Below are 15,446 nucleotides of genomic sequence, written 5' to 3' on the forward strand. Positions count from 1 at the left end.
TCTGTAGCCTAGAAGCAAAAATACATTACTCCTATGTAATGTAATGTAATGTAATGTGTGGCTGGGATCGAGCCTGCATCTTTCGGGTCAGCAATTGAGCACCATAACCTCTGAGACACTGTGACAGCCCTCATTATTGTCACGTCAATGTAGTTTCAGAGTAAAAAATAAAAATTTTAAAGTAGGAACCTGCATAAAGAAATTTTAAAAAAATTAGAAAGTAGGAACCTGCATAATGAATTTATCAAGGAACACAAGGTGACAAACTGCTTGAAAATTCATGAAGCCATTGTTGCGCTGTTTTCTACAAGCAGAGAAGTCTGGCCAAAAAACACCTTTGAGAAAACTGGCACTGAAGTTGCACAAGCAGCCACTTTTTTGCTACCTGCGGTGACATTTAAAGTCACTGGGCCATTTTTGGAGAAGATTTGTTTGGATGTAATTAAAAAGACCTTATAGGTAGCAAATATGTATGATGTTTTCTAAAAATAAATTTTTTTTAGAGATTTTTATCATTTGAAACTAGCGTCCCGGGTACAGCCACAAAGTTTTTGGGTTTCTGTTTTTTTTGCTTTGAAAGAGACCTACGGGCCTAGAAATCATGAAAATGAGCTCAGAACACTAGTGTGCAGTGTTAATAACTAATTTCAAGTGATTTTGCACCAGCTTTATTAGCATCTGTCAGAGCTGGAAGTGATTGATGCACCTTGACATCACAGCCGACCGGCCAACTACTACCAACTACTACTACTACAACTACGACCTACTACACTTGCTGGCGACTTCAGTGTCGCCAGCAAGCACTGGTGGTCCCTGAGAACAAGTGCACCTTGACCTCACTTGATGTTGATGGAAATGCCGAGCAGCTCCTCGAACAACATTCAAAATCATATTAAATTATGTTCCACTCAATGCCTACAACTCAAACTTGCTCGAAGGCATCTCCTTACTCCCTTGAAACAAATCATATTGTTTGTTTGCATTCGAAATTTTGTGTCTGTACCCTGTTATTGCATACAACAAGCAGGATGTGTTTACAGTAGGAAGACGGTTAAAACCTTTGAAAATGAGATATAAAACATGTTTTTAGCCTTGCCTCTTAATTCAAGCATATGAGTTTCACTTCCCACCTTTGCTGAGCTTTATTTTTCAGCAAACTCTATAGTCTGTATTTCGAAGCACCAAAGTATGTGCACTATTTTTCTTGGAATTCATGCTTAAACCAATGAAGGAAAAAAAAAAATGACCACACTAGTTCAGGCGAAATCGTATTTCACAAACTGTGCTTGCTCTTGATGCAGAACATCACTATTATGCGTCCTTTTACAGGGTGGTTCACTCTTAAGGTGAACATGTGAGTGTGTGGCAGTGCTCTTAGGAGCATCAGTGCGCCCATTGCAGCCGTACATCAAAGTGAAGTACAGACAACGCGAAGAACCACCTCCAGATCCTTCTCTTTCTGTGCCAGTTTGCTTCGATGCACTACTCTGCTTTGATGCACAGCTGTTACGAGTACACTGCCATTCCGATTAATGCGGCCACACACTTGTGTGTTCACCCTAACAGTGGACCACCCTTTTCACTGACAAGAGGATATTCTATCTCGTGCATTTCATTACAACTGTTACCAAAATCCATTTCTTGGCCCCTTAATTTATAGTGCCTCCTTGAGCAAACCATAAAATCAAGTGTCATGCATAACAACAACAAATGCATGAGCCTTTTTCTGTGCTTATCACTGTTTACTTAAGTTTTTTGTAAGCGTTGATTAATATTTACGAGGCTATAAATAGTGTTGGCATCCTTTCCATAAACAAAGTAATGCAGCTACATGAACATCGATCACTGCCAGAGAAACTGTAATGGCAACAATCCAGTGCATGCAATAAGCTGCCACTACCCGACTTCTGCCTCCATTCTTTTCACTGGAACGTAATGAAATGTCATTCATATTCCTAGAACTGGCATGTACAGGGGCAGTCCAGCAGTATATTTGAGGCATTTTGCTGTTGCTCTATATTAGCTGTTTCAGGGAAGGCTTCAAGCAATTTTCAAAAATAGGCTCTTCGAGTCAAAAATATGGCTTTTGCAGCATAGTATTGTGAGTGTTGGTTGACACGAGAAAAACCAGAGGATGGTCTTAAGTAGCAAGTTGATTGACTATTTTTGATAATGAACTTTTTAACTATCACAGGTAACTGGTTGCAATCATAGATTTGTAGCCGGATGTTAGTAACAGCCATATCAGTTTTTATAATTTCAAAAATGCAATTATCCATGGTGCTATGATCCAACAAATTCTGGCCACATCGTGCTAAAATACATTTCCTTTTTGCAGGCAAAGCAACCTCTCCAGTGCACGCAACTAGTCGAAAAAGCAAAATTTTGACGAGTCACAGCACCAAGGGTAATTGCATTTTGGAAATTCTAAAAACTGATTTGGCTGTTACTAATGAGCGGCTACAATCTCTAATTGCAACTTGCAAATGCCTTACTCTCTTAGTAAGAAAGTTAATTATTAAAAATTAGTTAACCAGCTAACTACCCAAGACGAGTCACCAGTTTTCTGGTGTCTGCCAACAGTGATAATACTATGTCGCAAAAGCCATATTTTTACCTCAAAAAACCTATTTTTGAAAATTACTTAGTCTTCCCTGAAACACTTGATATAGTCGCATCATCCCATCAACGTAGTTAGTTCACATTCATTACAAAACTTTGTAAACTCTCATCACTGTCATCATCAGCATTAGCCCACAGAGTCCATGGCAGTAGGGGTGGTGAACATTTGGAAATTCTGAGTAGCGAACCGAACACCCTCCTATTCAATTAGTCGAACGAATCAAATATATTGTGTATGTTCAAAATTTTCGAAATGAATCAAATGCCTTCTCTACTTTTCGAGTAATTGGCACGAGGTTCGAATAAGACTGCCCTATTTTTCTTTGACGACATTTCCAAAAATGACCCTTGCGGGGTGGCACTCATAATGTTCATACGTGGCCCCTAAGATTGGACGACATGGCAGGGCTCAGGCAAGTTCAGCAAATCCTGCCCTGATGCCTGATCTCAGAGGCCACGGCTCATATGCAGCTGTCACCCTTCTCATATCCTGAGGTGTGGCTCTAGTTCATTCTCTTTCATCATCAGTAGCAAAAAACAGTTTTCCTGTATGTATAACTTGACAGTCATGGAGTTAATATACTGACTTCCATGTTGCGACTCCTTAGTAGAGTTTAGTGTTGCGTCTTTTAACAGCTATAGCTTGAACTCCATAAGGTATAGTGCCGTACAGCAGTACCACTGGCGCTTCATTGTTTCGCATAACTGTTCGTTTTGTATGGGTATTCGCACAACTAGCAAATATTACTACAAATATTCAATTTGTATTGGATTCTGTTCTATCACTATTCGATTTGTATTTGATTCAGTTTTTAGCTACACTGATCGTATTCGATTCACTTTAGAAAGAGTACTATTGGCACACCTCTAGACTGCAGGACAAAAGCCTCTCTCATCGACCTCCAATAACCCTTTCCTGAGGCACCAGCAGCAGGCTATACCCACAAGTTGCCTAATTTCAGCTACACACTGAATTTTCTGCCACTCCGTGCTACATTTACCTCTTCTTCGAGTCCACTTTGTTACTCTAAAGGGGCCATTGGTTATCGTTATCTCTTCTCCACAATACATGCCCTACCCATCTCCATTCCTTCTTGACTTCAGCAAGGTTATCGTTAACTCACATTAGTTTCTGAACCCACTCTGCTCTCTTGCTTTCTCTTAATATTACCTCCATCATTTTCCTTTCCACAGCTCACTGTGTTGCCCAGAATTTAATATCAAGCCCTTCCATTATACTACGAAGATCTGCCTCGTAGGTGAGTACTGGCAAGGTACACCTTTTGTTTACTTTAGGGATAATGGCAGGCTGCTATACATGACCCGGGAGCACCTGCCAAATACACTGCACTCCATTCTTCTAACCTATTTCACTCTCATGGTTTAGATCTGCAGATACTGCTTGCACCCTAGGTAGATCGACATTGCATTACCACTTCCGAAACATTACTACTTACAATAAACTGTTGGTTCCCTCCCACACTGCTGAACATTACTTTTTTTTCAAATCAATTCTAAGTGTAATTCTAAGTTCCACCATTCTGCTTCTGGTATTTAGTCCCTTAATCATGTGCTGCAATTCCTTTCCTAAGTTACTTAGTACAGCAATGCCATGAGCCAACTGAAGGTTACTGAGATCTTTGCCATGGATTAACTCTCATAACCAGCTCTCCCCAATCCAACCCTGAAAATTCCTCCTCTAAACATATGGTAAATAGCAGCAGAGAGATCACGTCACCTTGCCTGCAACCTTCTTAAATATTTTATTGCTTTTTGCTGTGGAGGGCTATGGTTGCGTTGCAGCTGTTACAAATAGAACTAACAAGTTTACATATGCCTTTTCCACACCCTGGTTATGCAATGCCTGTGTGACTTCTGATGCTTCAACTGAATCAACCGCTTTCTGAGAATGTATTAAGGTTGTGTACAGTTTGGTTATATTCTACGCATTTCTCTATAACCTTACTGATGGTCTGGATATGCTCTATTGTTAAGTACCCCTGCTGTAAACCAGTTGGCTCCCTTGGTTGACTGACATCCAAGATTGCTATGGTTCTTTAAGGTTAGTAAATACCTTGTAAGAAAGGGGTAGTAAGCTCATCAGCTGATAATTATTCAACTCTTTGATATCCTCTTTTCTGTTGAAATAAAACAATGCCAGCATTCTAGCCTGATTCTATCGTGTTCAAGGTGACAAGGCATTGCTTATGGGACGTAGCAACCTTTTCTAGCACAATTTTTCTACTGCCTTACACCAGATCAGCAGTTATTTGATCCTCGCCTGTAGTTTTTCCCCCCTTCATTGGTCATTAGGCTTTCCTAGCTTCCTCTTTGATTACCCCTTTGAATATCTGTTTCCTCGGCATCACTGCCTCTGACTTTGTTCTTATTATTTTGGTCACAGTACAAATCCATATAGAATCTGTCTAGTGCTTTAACTATTTTATCCAAGTTACTAAAGACATTGACCTCCTTTTTTTTTCTGTAAATGCGCACCTCTGACTTTTGCCTATGCCCAATTTTCTCTTTGCTGTTTTGAGGCTGCGCCCTTACTTTACAGCCTGCACGAGAATTCTCTCCTTATAAACTCCTTTATGTCACTTACCTTCCATTTATTGATTAGCTTTGACAGTTCTGCTACTTCTACCTTATCTATAGGTTTCATGCTGCAGCATTTTTTACGTATATCTTTCATCTCATGGGAGAGTTTGCTAGTATCCTGCCTCCCTACCCTGCTTACTTTCAGCAGTTTATCCTTTCACCATCCCTGAAGAGTGAATTGACATATGCCGCCTGAGACAACAGCAGTGCCCTGAAACTTCCCAACAGGGCCGACGTAACATCCGCTCCCTTGGCCACAATACCTCCCACTTCAACCCCAAACCCCCCACGTACCTACCGTGGGCCATCCTTCCCACATCAGTGTTGATCCCATACCCGAAAACATGCACCTTGACTCCAACATTGCTCGTCGCTAACATCAGGCACACCTCCACAACCAACTTCTTGATGACTTACGCGCACAACACGCCATACATTACACTGATGTCAATCACGACCCTGATACCGATCCCGGTTACTCCGCCTTATACTGCCTTACTGCCCCACATTCACGCTCACAATCCTACTCTGAAGATCTAGAAGCTCAGGCCATGTGCTTCGCTATATCCCATGCCCTCTCTATAAACCTTTTCAGGACCCCCGGCAAAACCGGTTTTCTGGGCTGTGCTGGGAACGTGGGGGAGCTTCGTGCCGAACTCTTTCCTGTACTGCGAGCACAGCCCAGCGCACAATATGGCAGCTCCCATGGACCACTTTTTGAAAAGGTCTGTACTCAATCCTTCCTCTCACCTCCTCACATCACCACCTTTTCAGACTCTCAGACTGTCTTTTGAGTATTCAAAGAGAACACCCTTTCCACGCATCTCTTTGACACCCTTCACAACTCTCTCTCTGCTCATCCCCATCTACCCTTCCATCTTCTTTCACCTTCATTGGATTCCTGGCCACGCTCATGTCATGGGCAATAGACAGGCAAACTCTCTCCTACACTTACTCTCATCCAGGACCTGTGACCTGCTGGCCACAATCCTGCTCCCAAAATTTCTCACTCAAACTCGCCCATATACAATACATGAATATCCTCCAATGTCTTCAACAGACTATGAACATCTTGTCCGTCCCAACTCCTCCTTCAGGCATGAACAAGACACCACACTTTGCCATGCATGAACACATGCACACCTTTCCCTCTCCCCACTTTGCATATCTTCCTGCAATGCTGTGTACACTCCACCTGCCACTACTGTGGAAGATACACCCACAGCAAACACTCTTACTGGTGTTACCCTGGTACTCAACCCTCACTCCAGTGCTTTCTCATCGCCATTCCTTACTCTCACCACCCCACTTCCTGGCAGGACTGACTCTCTCCCCCTCGGAGCCTCCGTACAGAACTACCACCTTAGACGCACTAATCAGTCGCATCAAACAACGAAAAAACGACAAGAGGCTCTCAGGGCCCATCTCCTTCCAAAGCCACCAGCCCAACCACTCGCCACTGAGGGTGCCCTGAGCTAAGGGCTCAAAGAAATAAACATTCTGTCCTCCTGCTCCCTAATTCAGTTGCAAAATTCATGATTATATTGGTAAGGTTCTCATTCATAACCTAAATGCTGGATTGTGAGCTCCTGTACTTCCCTCTTACCATTAACTTTGACATCCTCCTCCCTCTCTAGCTTTTCCCATTCCCTTTTAAACGTAGGCTAATAGACCTTATCATTCTATGATCTCTATACCTTCTCCTTGCCTAGCAACTCCATATCCTGCATAACGCCGGGTGGGTACACATTATGAAATTTAATTAATTTTTTATCTCTCCATTCGGGCTTTTCCGTGCCCATTTCCTATTTTCGCATCTGCAGAGGAAGGTTTTCATGGTTCTCAAATTAATCTGTTCTGCAAATTCTACTAATAATTCTCCCCTGTTATTCCTGGCACCTATGCCATAGTTCCCTACAGCATGCTCATCTGCCTGCTTCATCCCGACCACAACACTGAAGTCACCCGTCAGTACAGTAAACTGCATTTCTCCTTTATTCACTGCCGACTTCATGTCTTCATGGAACCTTTCAACCGTCATAGTGGATGTCTGTGCATAAGCCTGGGCAACCTTCAACTTGATCAAACCTCTTGTAGACCTTAATTGTGATAGCTGCCACCCTCTCGTTAAAGCTGATGATGAATTCATCACTGTTGCCAGCTATATCCTTATTAATCAAGAATTTACATCTAGTTCTCCCCTCTCCAGAGAACCAGAATACGTTTTCGTTTAACTCTGCATATGCCTCATCTGTCCTCAAAAGCTTGCTGATCCCTATGACATCCAATTTAATGCCTGAAAGCTCCTTAAATAGCACAGCTAGGCAAGCCTCACTCGATAATTTTCTGGAGTTAAACGTTGCCAGGTTTAGTCTGTAGTGACAGTCCTTCCGGATCCAGAGATTCTTAGCACCCTCAGTGCATCACATATCTGTACGCCACCTTGGTTAGTTGCTCCGCAGACATTGTGGTCCGAGATGAGGGGTTAAGTAACCTTTTCCACAGGAGGTGGTGGGCAAGCTCTACACCAGGGTAGGCAACTAGTGTTCTGCTAAGGGCCATGTTCTGCTTAAGGGCCAAGCTTTTCATTGTTCCCTCAGTGAGCCTTTGTAATGTGGTTGAACCTCAACTAGCATAGCATCACTGTTCTCAGCTCATTGGCATCAGGCAGCACCCCAGGCCTTGTTGTTCAGTTACATCAACGCTCCACTATTATTTTCTTTTACTGGTTAAGAACTGCAGTGGCACCGGGATTCTAACCACGAGCCTCCTACACGGAGTGGATGATGCTTTATCTCTATGTCGTCGCAATTACCCCTCTCATCACTGTAGCCGGCTGCTACTGTTTCACGGCTTCAAGGGGCACTGCAACATTGTTTTCCCTGCCAATTATTCTGGCTAAAGAGATTTCTCATGCGTTAGAGACACTATGGCAAGCAATTACTAAAATCTGAGCACACAAACAAAAGTTATTCCACTTTGAAAATTCAGAATAAAAAGATGCGAGAAAATAGCATTTCACTTGCCCATTTCTTTCGGCCAGAGGCAAGATTGGATGCTACCAATCAGAACCACGCTTTACACACATGCTACAGAAACTTGCATGTAACTGCTGCCTTGCCAGAGCAGCCCACAGCCATGTATTTTCACGCTGTCGTTGCTCCACATGCATGTTGCCAATAGGGCAGGGTCAAGCAACATAACAAAGGCGACTCCACGAGGTTTCCCGTAATCCCTTTGCCATTTGTAGAGTTGGAAAGCTACCAGCAGTCCCCCCATGCATCACTTAACCGCTACACCACTCCACTAGGAGTGATATGAGGACACCTAAGGATCTATATATGTAAAGTAAAGAACGACCAATTTCACATATATGGGCATATTAGCCCATTACCGCTATCTGAACAACTTCTCTCCGTGAACAAAGCATCTGAACACGGGAACCAACGTGAAAACCAAACTGTTAGTGCACCTAATTCACATGCTCACCTACAACCTTGTTTGAAGCAAAATGGAAAGTGTTGCCCCTAGTACAATTATTAATTCTCTTTCACTTATGCTGCTTGTTTTCATTTTTTTTCCTATGCGAAAAGCCTAGAACACTCAGAGACATCTTATTTTGGATTCATTTCCCAAGTGCTGCCGTGGTGGCTCAGTGGTGCTTGCTACGCAGTGGTGCTTGGCTTCTGACCCGAAAGACATGGGTTCAGCCCTGCCCGTGGCAGTCGCATTTCGATAGAGGCGAAGTGCTAGAGGCCCATGAACTATGCAATGTCAGTGCATGTTAAGGCACCCCCGGTAGTCGAAATTATCCAGAGCCACTATAATTATGACGTCCCTCACAGCGTGAGTCGCTTCATGACTTTAAACCTCGTAGACCAAACAAACCAAACCATCTCACAAGTATCTCACTACACTTCTAAGTGTCATAAATGTGTCTACTGGTGTCCTAACCCTTTCGCGCAGTTAACTCTAACTCACAAGTATAGAGGAGCTAAGTTCAAACAGAATGCCCAACCATTCGGAAAGGCAGTGCCCAGTCTGGCTGCTGAAAATCGCTGCTGGTTCTTGACACCATTGGCATGAAACGAGCATTTCTGGAGCAGATTCAGATATTAAATATTATGATTTCGACGATCTCCTTTGCCATTAAGGCACTGCAATGTGGCACATGCTATGCACATAAATAGTAAGAACCACATGCTTTATATGTGTTGTATGCCTCCCCCCCCCCCCCCCCCCCTTTTTAAGCTGTGTGGAAACAAGGCAAGTGTGCTTAGCCTCTTAATATGGTACCTAAGGTCACAAGGGCACCGGGTGCGCAGCAGCTTGTCAGCTACCAGTTTGATAAGCTTCCGATCATACTAATTTCCTCTTCGTAATAGGTCCAGGAACAAATGCAGCATTTCACAAAGCAGCACTGAAACACACTCGCTGGCCACATCCAGTGCATGTTTCTATACCTTTCCATCCTCTCACTGCCGTTTCTGCTATGCCAGTATGTTCTTTTTTTTCTATTTGTCAGCGAAAATGCTGGTTTTCACCAGTTTTCTTCAGCTAAAGAAGATGAGAGCATATATTATCGCATCAACAGAAAAATAATGAAAAAGAGCATGACATAGTCTGACCAGCTGCACATTATAGGCATTGCATGTGCTTCCCCAGTACTTCGCAGTACACTGGCACACCTGATGGAAGAGAAGACAGCCTCACAGACAAAGAAGCAGCACCGTCGACAGAAGGCACTTTGGAGTACTTTTAATGTAGTGGACACCACTGAAGCTTGTAAAATGTGTCTCACTTCTTGCTTAACTTGCAGCATCTATAGAGAAAACACTGCCACCATGATGACGTAGGAGCGAAACGATTACAGAAACTACCACGCTAAGGAGTAAAAGATTTGAATTTTAGCATACCTTGTCATGGCCAGAGCCTTCTGTGTGAACTTGCTCCGAGACCATGCTGGAAGAGGTGGCATGCCTGATGAGCTTGGAGCGTCTATCACAGCACAGTCAATGGCTATGTCCACCTCATTCAAGCTATGGCTTGTGGTAGAGTGGCCACAAACAGAAGTAGCCAGCAGTAGCACTTGCGTCAGTGCGAAGAACGGAAATGCACATCACTGGAACGACCACTTAGACTTCAACCCGCTTGCTTTGCACTGGAAAAATCTTTTCCACGTTTCCGGCCATATGCTGTTCTCAAGCTTTGTTCTTCCAGAACTTGCATCACATCACATTACCCACAAAAATTTGGGGGGCACAATCACACATTTCTTGTACGTCCACACCACAGCTCGCTGCACATCACCACCTTATCGGAGGTTAACACAGGCCTTTCTTCCACTGACCACTGCTTGCGGTGCTCTGAAATTTTTCCCATCACTTGAAGGCACAGCCCAGAAGCACAAGCATGCAAACCACTTTCAGCAAACACTCCACTGGACACATCACACTGCCTTGTAGGCTGTTCTCCAAACACCACACTGGCACGAGAAACAAAAGAATGGGTACTGCAGTATTTATGCCACTTCACTTTCTGTTCGACAGTACAGCAACTGCTCGCAGCCACATTGATGGTAAACTGTACAGCGCCTCACACCACTCATGTGAAATCGAAAATTGGGAAGCCAATGTGTTTGATGATACAACACTTCACAAAGGAGCACAGCAAGGGAAAACAGATTTTGGGCTGTATGTTGAACGCTGCTTGCTTGCATGGCTTTTCCTGGTACAGTGTTTTGCTGTCTAGTCACCTGGAAGAAAATTTTGTCAAACATTAATTGTTGTGCTTCTTATGTGTTCATGCTTCTAGAAAGTGGCAGAACAAGGTTGTAGACTGTTACTGTTGCATCTCTTCACATCCCTTCCTGATCAGCTTTGGCACACCCTGCTGAAGGCTGAAACACATTTCAGGCTTTTGCTGGGTTTGGTCAGAAAGCTAAGCATCTCGCTGGGGGATACCCATACTCAGTAGAAAGGCAGGCAAGTTCCCAGCAGCATTGGTTTTTGAACAGAATAGTTCCCACTTGTTGAAAGAGCTCCTATCTAGACTTCATCACATAACAGCACACAAATGAATGGGGCAGTAACATGAAAAGTACATTATGAGTATTTCAGAGGGCTTCAGAAATTATATTTGACATTTTTTTAATGCATCCTAAAAGTAAAACTGAGCACAGTGCATAAATGTCACAAATGGCTCACAGTATCAAAGGAGGATGGAAACCGCATAATGTGTCTTTATTTGACTGGATTTACGAGCACAAACAAAAATTCATATGCTGCATATATTATGAAAGTATTGCCGTAAAATTTTGGCTGAAAGAAATGCTTTCATTTCATGCAGGAATTGGTTTTGTCTGCATTAGGTGGCTGAAGACTCCAACATTTCATCTGTTCACAAGTTCACATTGACTTCAAGAAACTAGTTGCTAGTCACTATAAATAAAGGGTTGTCCTTAAAAAAGCAGGTGCCTGTGATTTGCATGGTCCTTTCAGACTGAAGTAATGGAGGTTACCTCCGTTACATCAACTGAAGTAAAAGGTTTCAATAAAGTGGAGTACATGAAGAGCACCTGCTATGCTCGTTCTTACTTTAAGAATGCAGTGCCATAGCAATGTTAGAGAGAAGTACAATAATAAAAATCTGAATACTGAGATGTTAGCTGATGGGAGTTGTCATTTCAAATTTCATTACCAACAACAAAGAGTTGTGACTGTTCTCTGTAACTGAAAATTAACCAAACTGCTATTTGAGCTTCATCAACCAATTGTTGCTTATTGTTTTGTTCACATCAAATCTATGTTATACTGGTTCACAGTTGAGCATTATAAATAAGGAACATAAGCAATTGTATATGGTCCTTTTCATTTTCTTTAATATTAAAGGCAGCCACCATGCAGAACCAAGAGCAAGATCCGAGAGCATTTGCAAGGTCCAGAATATACACTTTCTCTTGCTCAACATGCTGTAATGTCACTTCTGGCTTTTTGAGGGTAAGGTAATTATGCGTGTCACCAAGTGAACAAAATTTCATCAGAACTTGGTCACTTGTGTCAGCATACAACCGCCTTGCTGTATTTTTGCTATACGCTTGCCCAGGTGTCGCTTTACAGTCCTGACTGGTGTAGCACACAACTGCCCCAAATTCAGAATCGCTGCCCGAAGGGCCACAATGCCACCCAGCTCTTCCCTTTGTTTTGCTCACTGCTTGCCACCCTTCATGGCATTCGGATGTCATTTGCAGGTTTTTAAAAATGGCATGATAGGCCAACTTCCTTGAACTCAAATCGAAAGAAGGGCATGTTTTATCAGTGGAAAAAAAAAAGATAAAGATACAACACGGTGCCATACGGTTGGGTAAATATCAGCAGCACAGCATGGAATGTGCCAGCGGCAACTAAGTATTCTTTTCTGTGCGAAATGCATAAAGAAAACTTGCGATTAAAATTAGACTAGATTGAAAACAGGCAATAAACGCGCAAATTTCTCGTTTGTGATTGTTTTTAATTAGGCGGCTTTTAACACTAATTTTTTAAACAAAACAAAAACATTTGTTACACCTGTCTGCCTCATTTCTCGTAGCAAAAACAATGTCATAATGTCACAGCCGTTGACGCCACGCAGTTATGTCCATAGCTGCTAAGCTTCTGGAACGAAGCTTCCGCTGCGAACGGCGTTTTTAAATTTGATGGCATCATGCACCATGCATGCAGCTGAAAACTAAATAAATAACCCCTATGTCTGAAAAGTGTGTTGAGGCTAGACTACATGCGTCAACAGTGGACTTCGTTAATACTGCGTGGCAAAAGAAACGCGGCCGAGAGCTGTGTTGATGAGCTGCCGCTCTCATTCAATAATCAGGGCCATGCCACTGCTAGCTCTGTGTTTGGAGATTCAAGGTGCGCTGCATGGTGCAGCAGCCATGGTCTTCTGCTCGGAAGTCGAAAAAAATTCCTGACTGTCACTCTTTGCACGCCAGTTATCATTCATGAACATAAAAACTAGGTTGGATCCCGCTGACTCATGGGCCCTGAACATAGGTGATTATGCAGTAACCAGTTGTTATCTAACATTACAAAAAGAATAAGCATGTATCAACTTTTTGCGAGTCTAACAGAGGGAGCCCGCGCCAAAACAGACTGGGTTTACCAACGATTGAAATCACGCAGTTCCGTGCAGCAGCGGAGCAGAATTTTGAGTCAGAAAAGTTTACCTTGCTTTTTGACAGAAGCAAGTGAGCTGGCCGGCATGGCTTCCTTTTTTGAACCGCAACGTTTTACTAACATCGACGAAAAGGCGCCATTTTCCACTTTCATCGACAAAGCAGGGCAGACGGCGACCTCGCAACTTCACTTCCACGAGCTCGCACATAATGTTATTCGAAAAGCCTGGTACCGTGATAAATCGCAACGAATGCTGCAGCACGTACGAACGCGTCCACACGCTACAAGATACCGGCAAAACATGGACGGGGAGGGAGCCGCCGTCAAATGTTGTCCTTAGACAACGCAAAAATCCCCACATGGGTCCTATATGTCCCTAATCAACTAGTATAGCGAACAGTTTCCCGCGGTTGAGGAACAGTGGTACCTGTGAGTGCGTTACTTTGCTCTGGGCTTTTCGTTGAGCTACTAGTGCTTGTTTTTGATCGTACGACTAATAGACAGTCATTTGTGCCAGGATAGCTGTGCGTCAAGCTTGTCGCACCTAAGGAATATACTCAAATTTCTTTTTCGGCGCTTGGGATAGGAGCAATGTTGAACTACATACGGTGCCTCCATTTTTTTTTAAGTTCCAGCGTGTTAGAAACATCACAAGCATATGTGCCTAATGAACAATGCACTGAATATCGGCAATCGCTGTTACATGTGGCGCCATTAAAATTGGAGCCTCTTGTAAACACGCGGACCGAAGCGCAATGATGAGCAATAGTTAATCGATATTTTGTTCATGCGCAGTTGTGTTTGGTATCGTCGATGGTATACATGCATAGCTTGCACTGAAGGTAGTAAAAGGAATCCCGAGATATGTGTCCGCCATTTTTATGAACCACCAGCTCCCGCAGTTCGCATGCCGCATCGCCCTTGGATCACTTTTGGAGTACTGCACCGATGAACATTCGTAAATTGAACAGTTGCTCCACCATCTTGTGCGGATTTCCGAAACGTAGTAACGCAGTTTTTTCTTTATGTATATTTGGTTTGCAGAAAAAATTTAATTTTTTGACATCGTAGTGAAGTAATTTCAGTTCCAGTGGATTTGATTCATGCGATATCACTAGGCCTGTGTCATCAGCGTACTGAAATAATTTCGCACTTATTTTGAGGTCTGCCATATCATTTACATATATATTAAACAAGAAGAGACCTAACCAAACCTCCAGGAACGCCATACTGAATATCAGAAAAAGCACTGAATGCATCTTTGTTTCTACTACTTGTTTACGCTCCGAAAGATTGAGAAAAAATCTTGGTATGGGCCGCTGAACCCAACACATTCTAACTATTTAGTTTGGTTTGGTTTATGGGGGTTTAACGTCCCAAAGCTACTCAGGCTATGAGGGACGCCTTAGTGAAGAGCTCCGGAAATGTCGGTCACCGCAGTACACGGGCGCCACCGCTGCGGCCGCGATCGAACCGGCGTCTTTCAGGTCAGCAGTCGAGCACCATGACCACTGTACCACTACGGCGGCTTCTAACTTATTTAACAAAACAGTGCTTTACAATATCGAACGCTTTCCATAAATCCAAGAACAACCCGAAAACACGCCGATTCTCACCAAGCTACCGTTGGTGAAATCACAGCAATCTTCGAGAAGCTCGTGTGTATCAATATTACGATGGCAACCATACTGTGTAGTGCTCAAACATGAATATTTCTCATAAAAAGATGTCGCAGAATGATACACAATTTTCTTCATCATGATGCTAATGAATGGCATTATGCAAACGGACTTTTTCCGGACTTGTGGATGGGTCTTAGAACTGAGATCTTAAGACCTGGTGGTATATCTCCATTCATAAAACAATCATTAAGGATATGTAAAAGTACCTCTAAGTTTAGAGTAATTGCTTCGTAAATCACGCAATCTAATCCTATCGTACCCAGGTGGTCGGCTGCTTGATTGGCACCTGAGACGGTCCGCAAAAGGAATATGCTTGGTATTGCTTGAGCGCAAAAATCCGGGGGTAACATTTTGTAGCAGCTACAGAAGCCTC

The 15,446-nt window shown here is 43.1% G+C and overlaps 2 protein-coding genes and 1 long non-coding RNA gene across 12 annotated transcripts in view; 1 reads left to right on the forward strand and 2 right to left on the reverse strand.

Annotated features, from left to right (window-relative positions):
• LOC149350121 (uncharacterized) overlaps positions 1 to 13,680 on the reverse strand; it is a 602,760-nt gene extending 589,080 nt beyond the window's left edge. For both annotated transcript variants that reach the window (XM_089579110.1, XM_089579107.1), the window contains exons 1-2: positions 13,442 to 13,680; positions 10,140 to 10,978 (exon numbers count right to left, since the gene is read on the reverse strand). In XM_089579110.1, the coding sequence (XP_089435236.1) occupies positions 10,140 to 10,184 (45 nt within the window). In that variant the 5' untranslated portion in view covers positions 10,185 to 10,978; positions 13,442 to 13,680. The remainder of the gene's footprint in view (positions 1 to 10,139; positions 10,979 to 13,441) is intronic.
• LOC149350138 (deoxynucleotidyltransferase terminal-interacting protein 1) overlaps positions 1 to 15,446 on the reverse strand; it is a 280,102-nt gene that overhangs the window by 167,367 nt on the left and 97,289 nt on the right. The gene's annotated exons all lie outside the window — the stretch shown is intronic.
• LOC149350144 (uncharacterized) overlaps positions 1 to 15,446 on the forward strand; it is a 33,646-nt gene that overhangs the window by 3,217 nt on the left and 14,983 nt on the right. For 2 of the 9 annotated variants that reach the window (XR_016290251.1, XR_016290243.1), the window contains 3 exons: positions 3,817 to 3,881; positions 5,819 to 5,948; positions 11,572 to 11,692. This is a non-coding gene — a long non-coding RNA (uncharacterized LOC149350144). Of the gene's footprint in view, positions 1 to 2,338; positions 2,408 to 3,816; positions 3,882 to 5,818; positions 5,949 to 6,542; positions 11,526 to 11,571; positions 11,693 to 15,446 lie in introns of those variants that run through there. The other 7 variants (XR_016290245.1, XR_016290248.1, XR_016290244.1 and 4 more) reach the window with 7 other exon arrangements.

Source organism: Amblyomma mixtum, chromosome 3 (genome assembly GCF_055824585.1).
Source record: "Amblyomma mixtum isolate Tamu chromosome 3, ASM5582458v1, whole genome shotgun sequence".
Lineage (NCBI taxonomy): Eukaryota > Metazoa > Arthropoda > Arachnida > Ixodida > Ixodidae > Amblyomma > Amblyomma mixtum.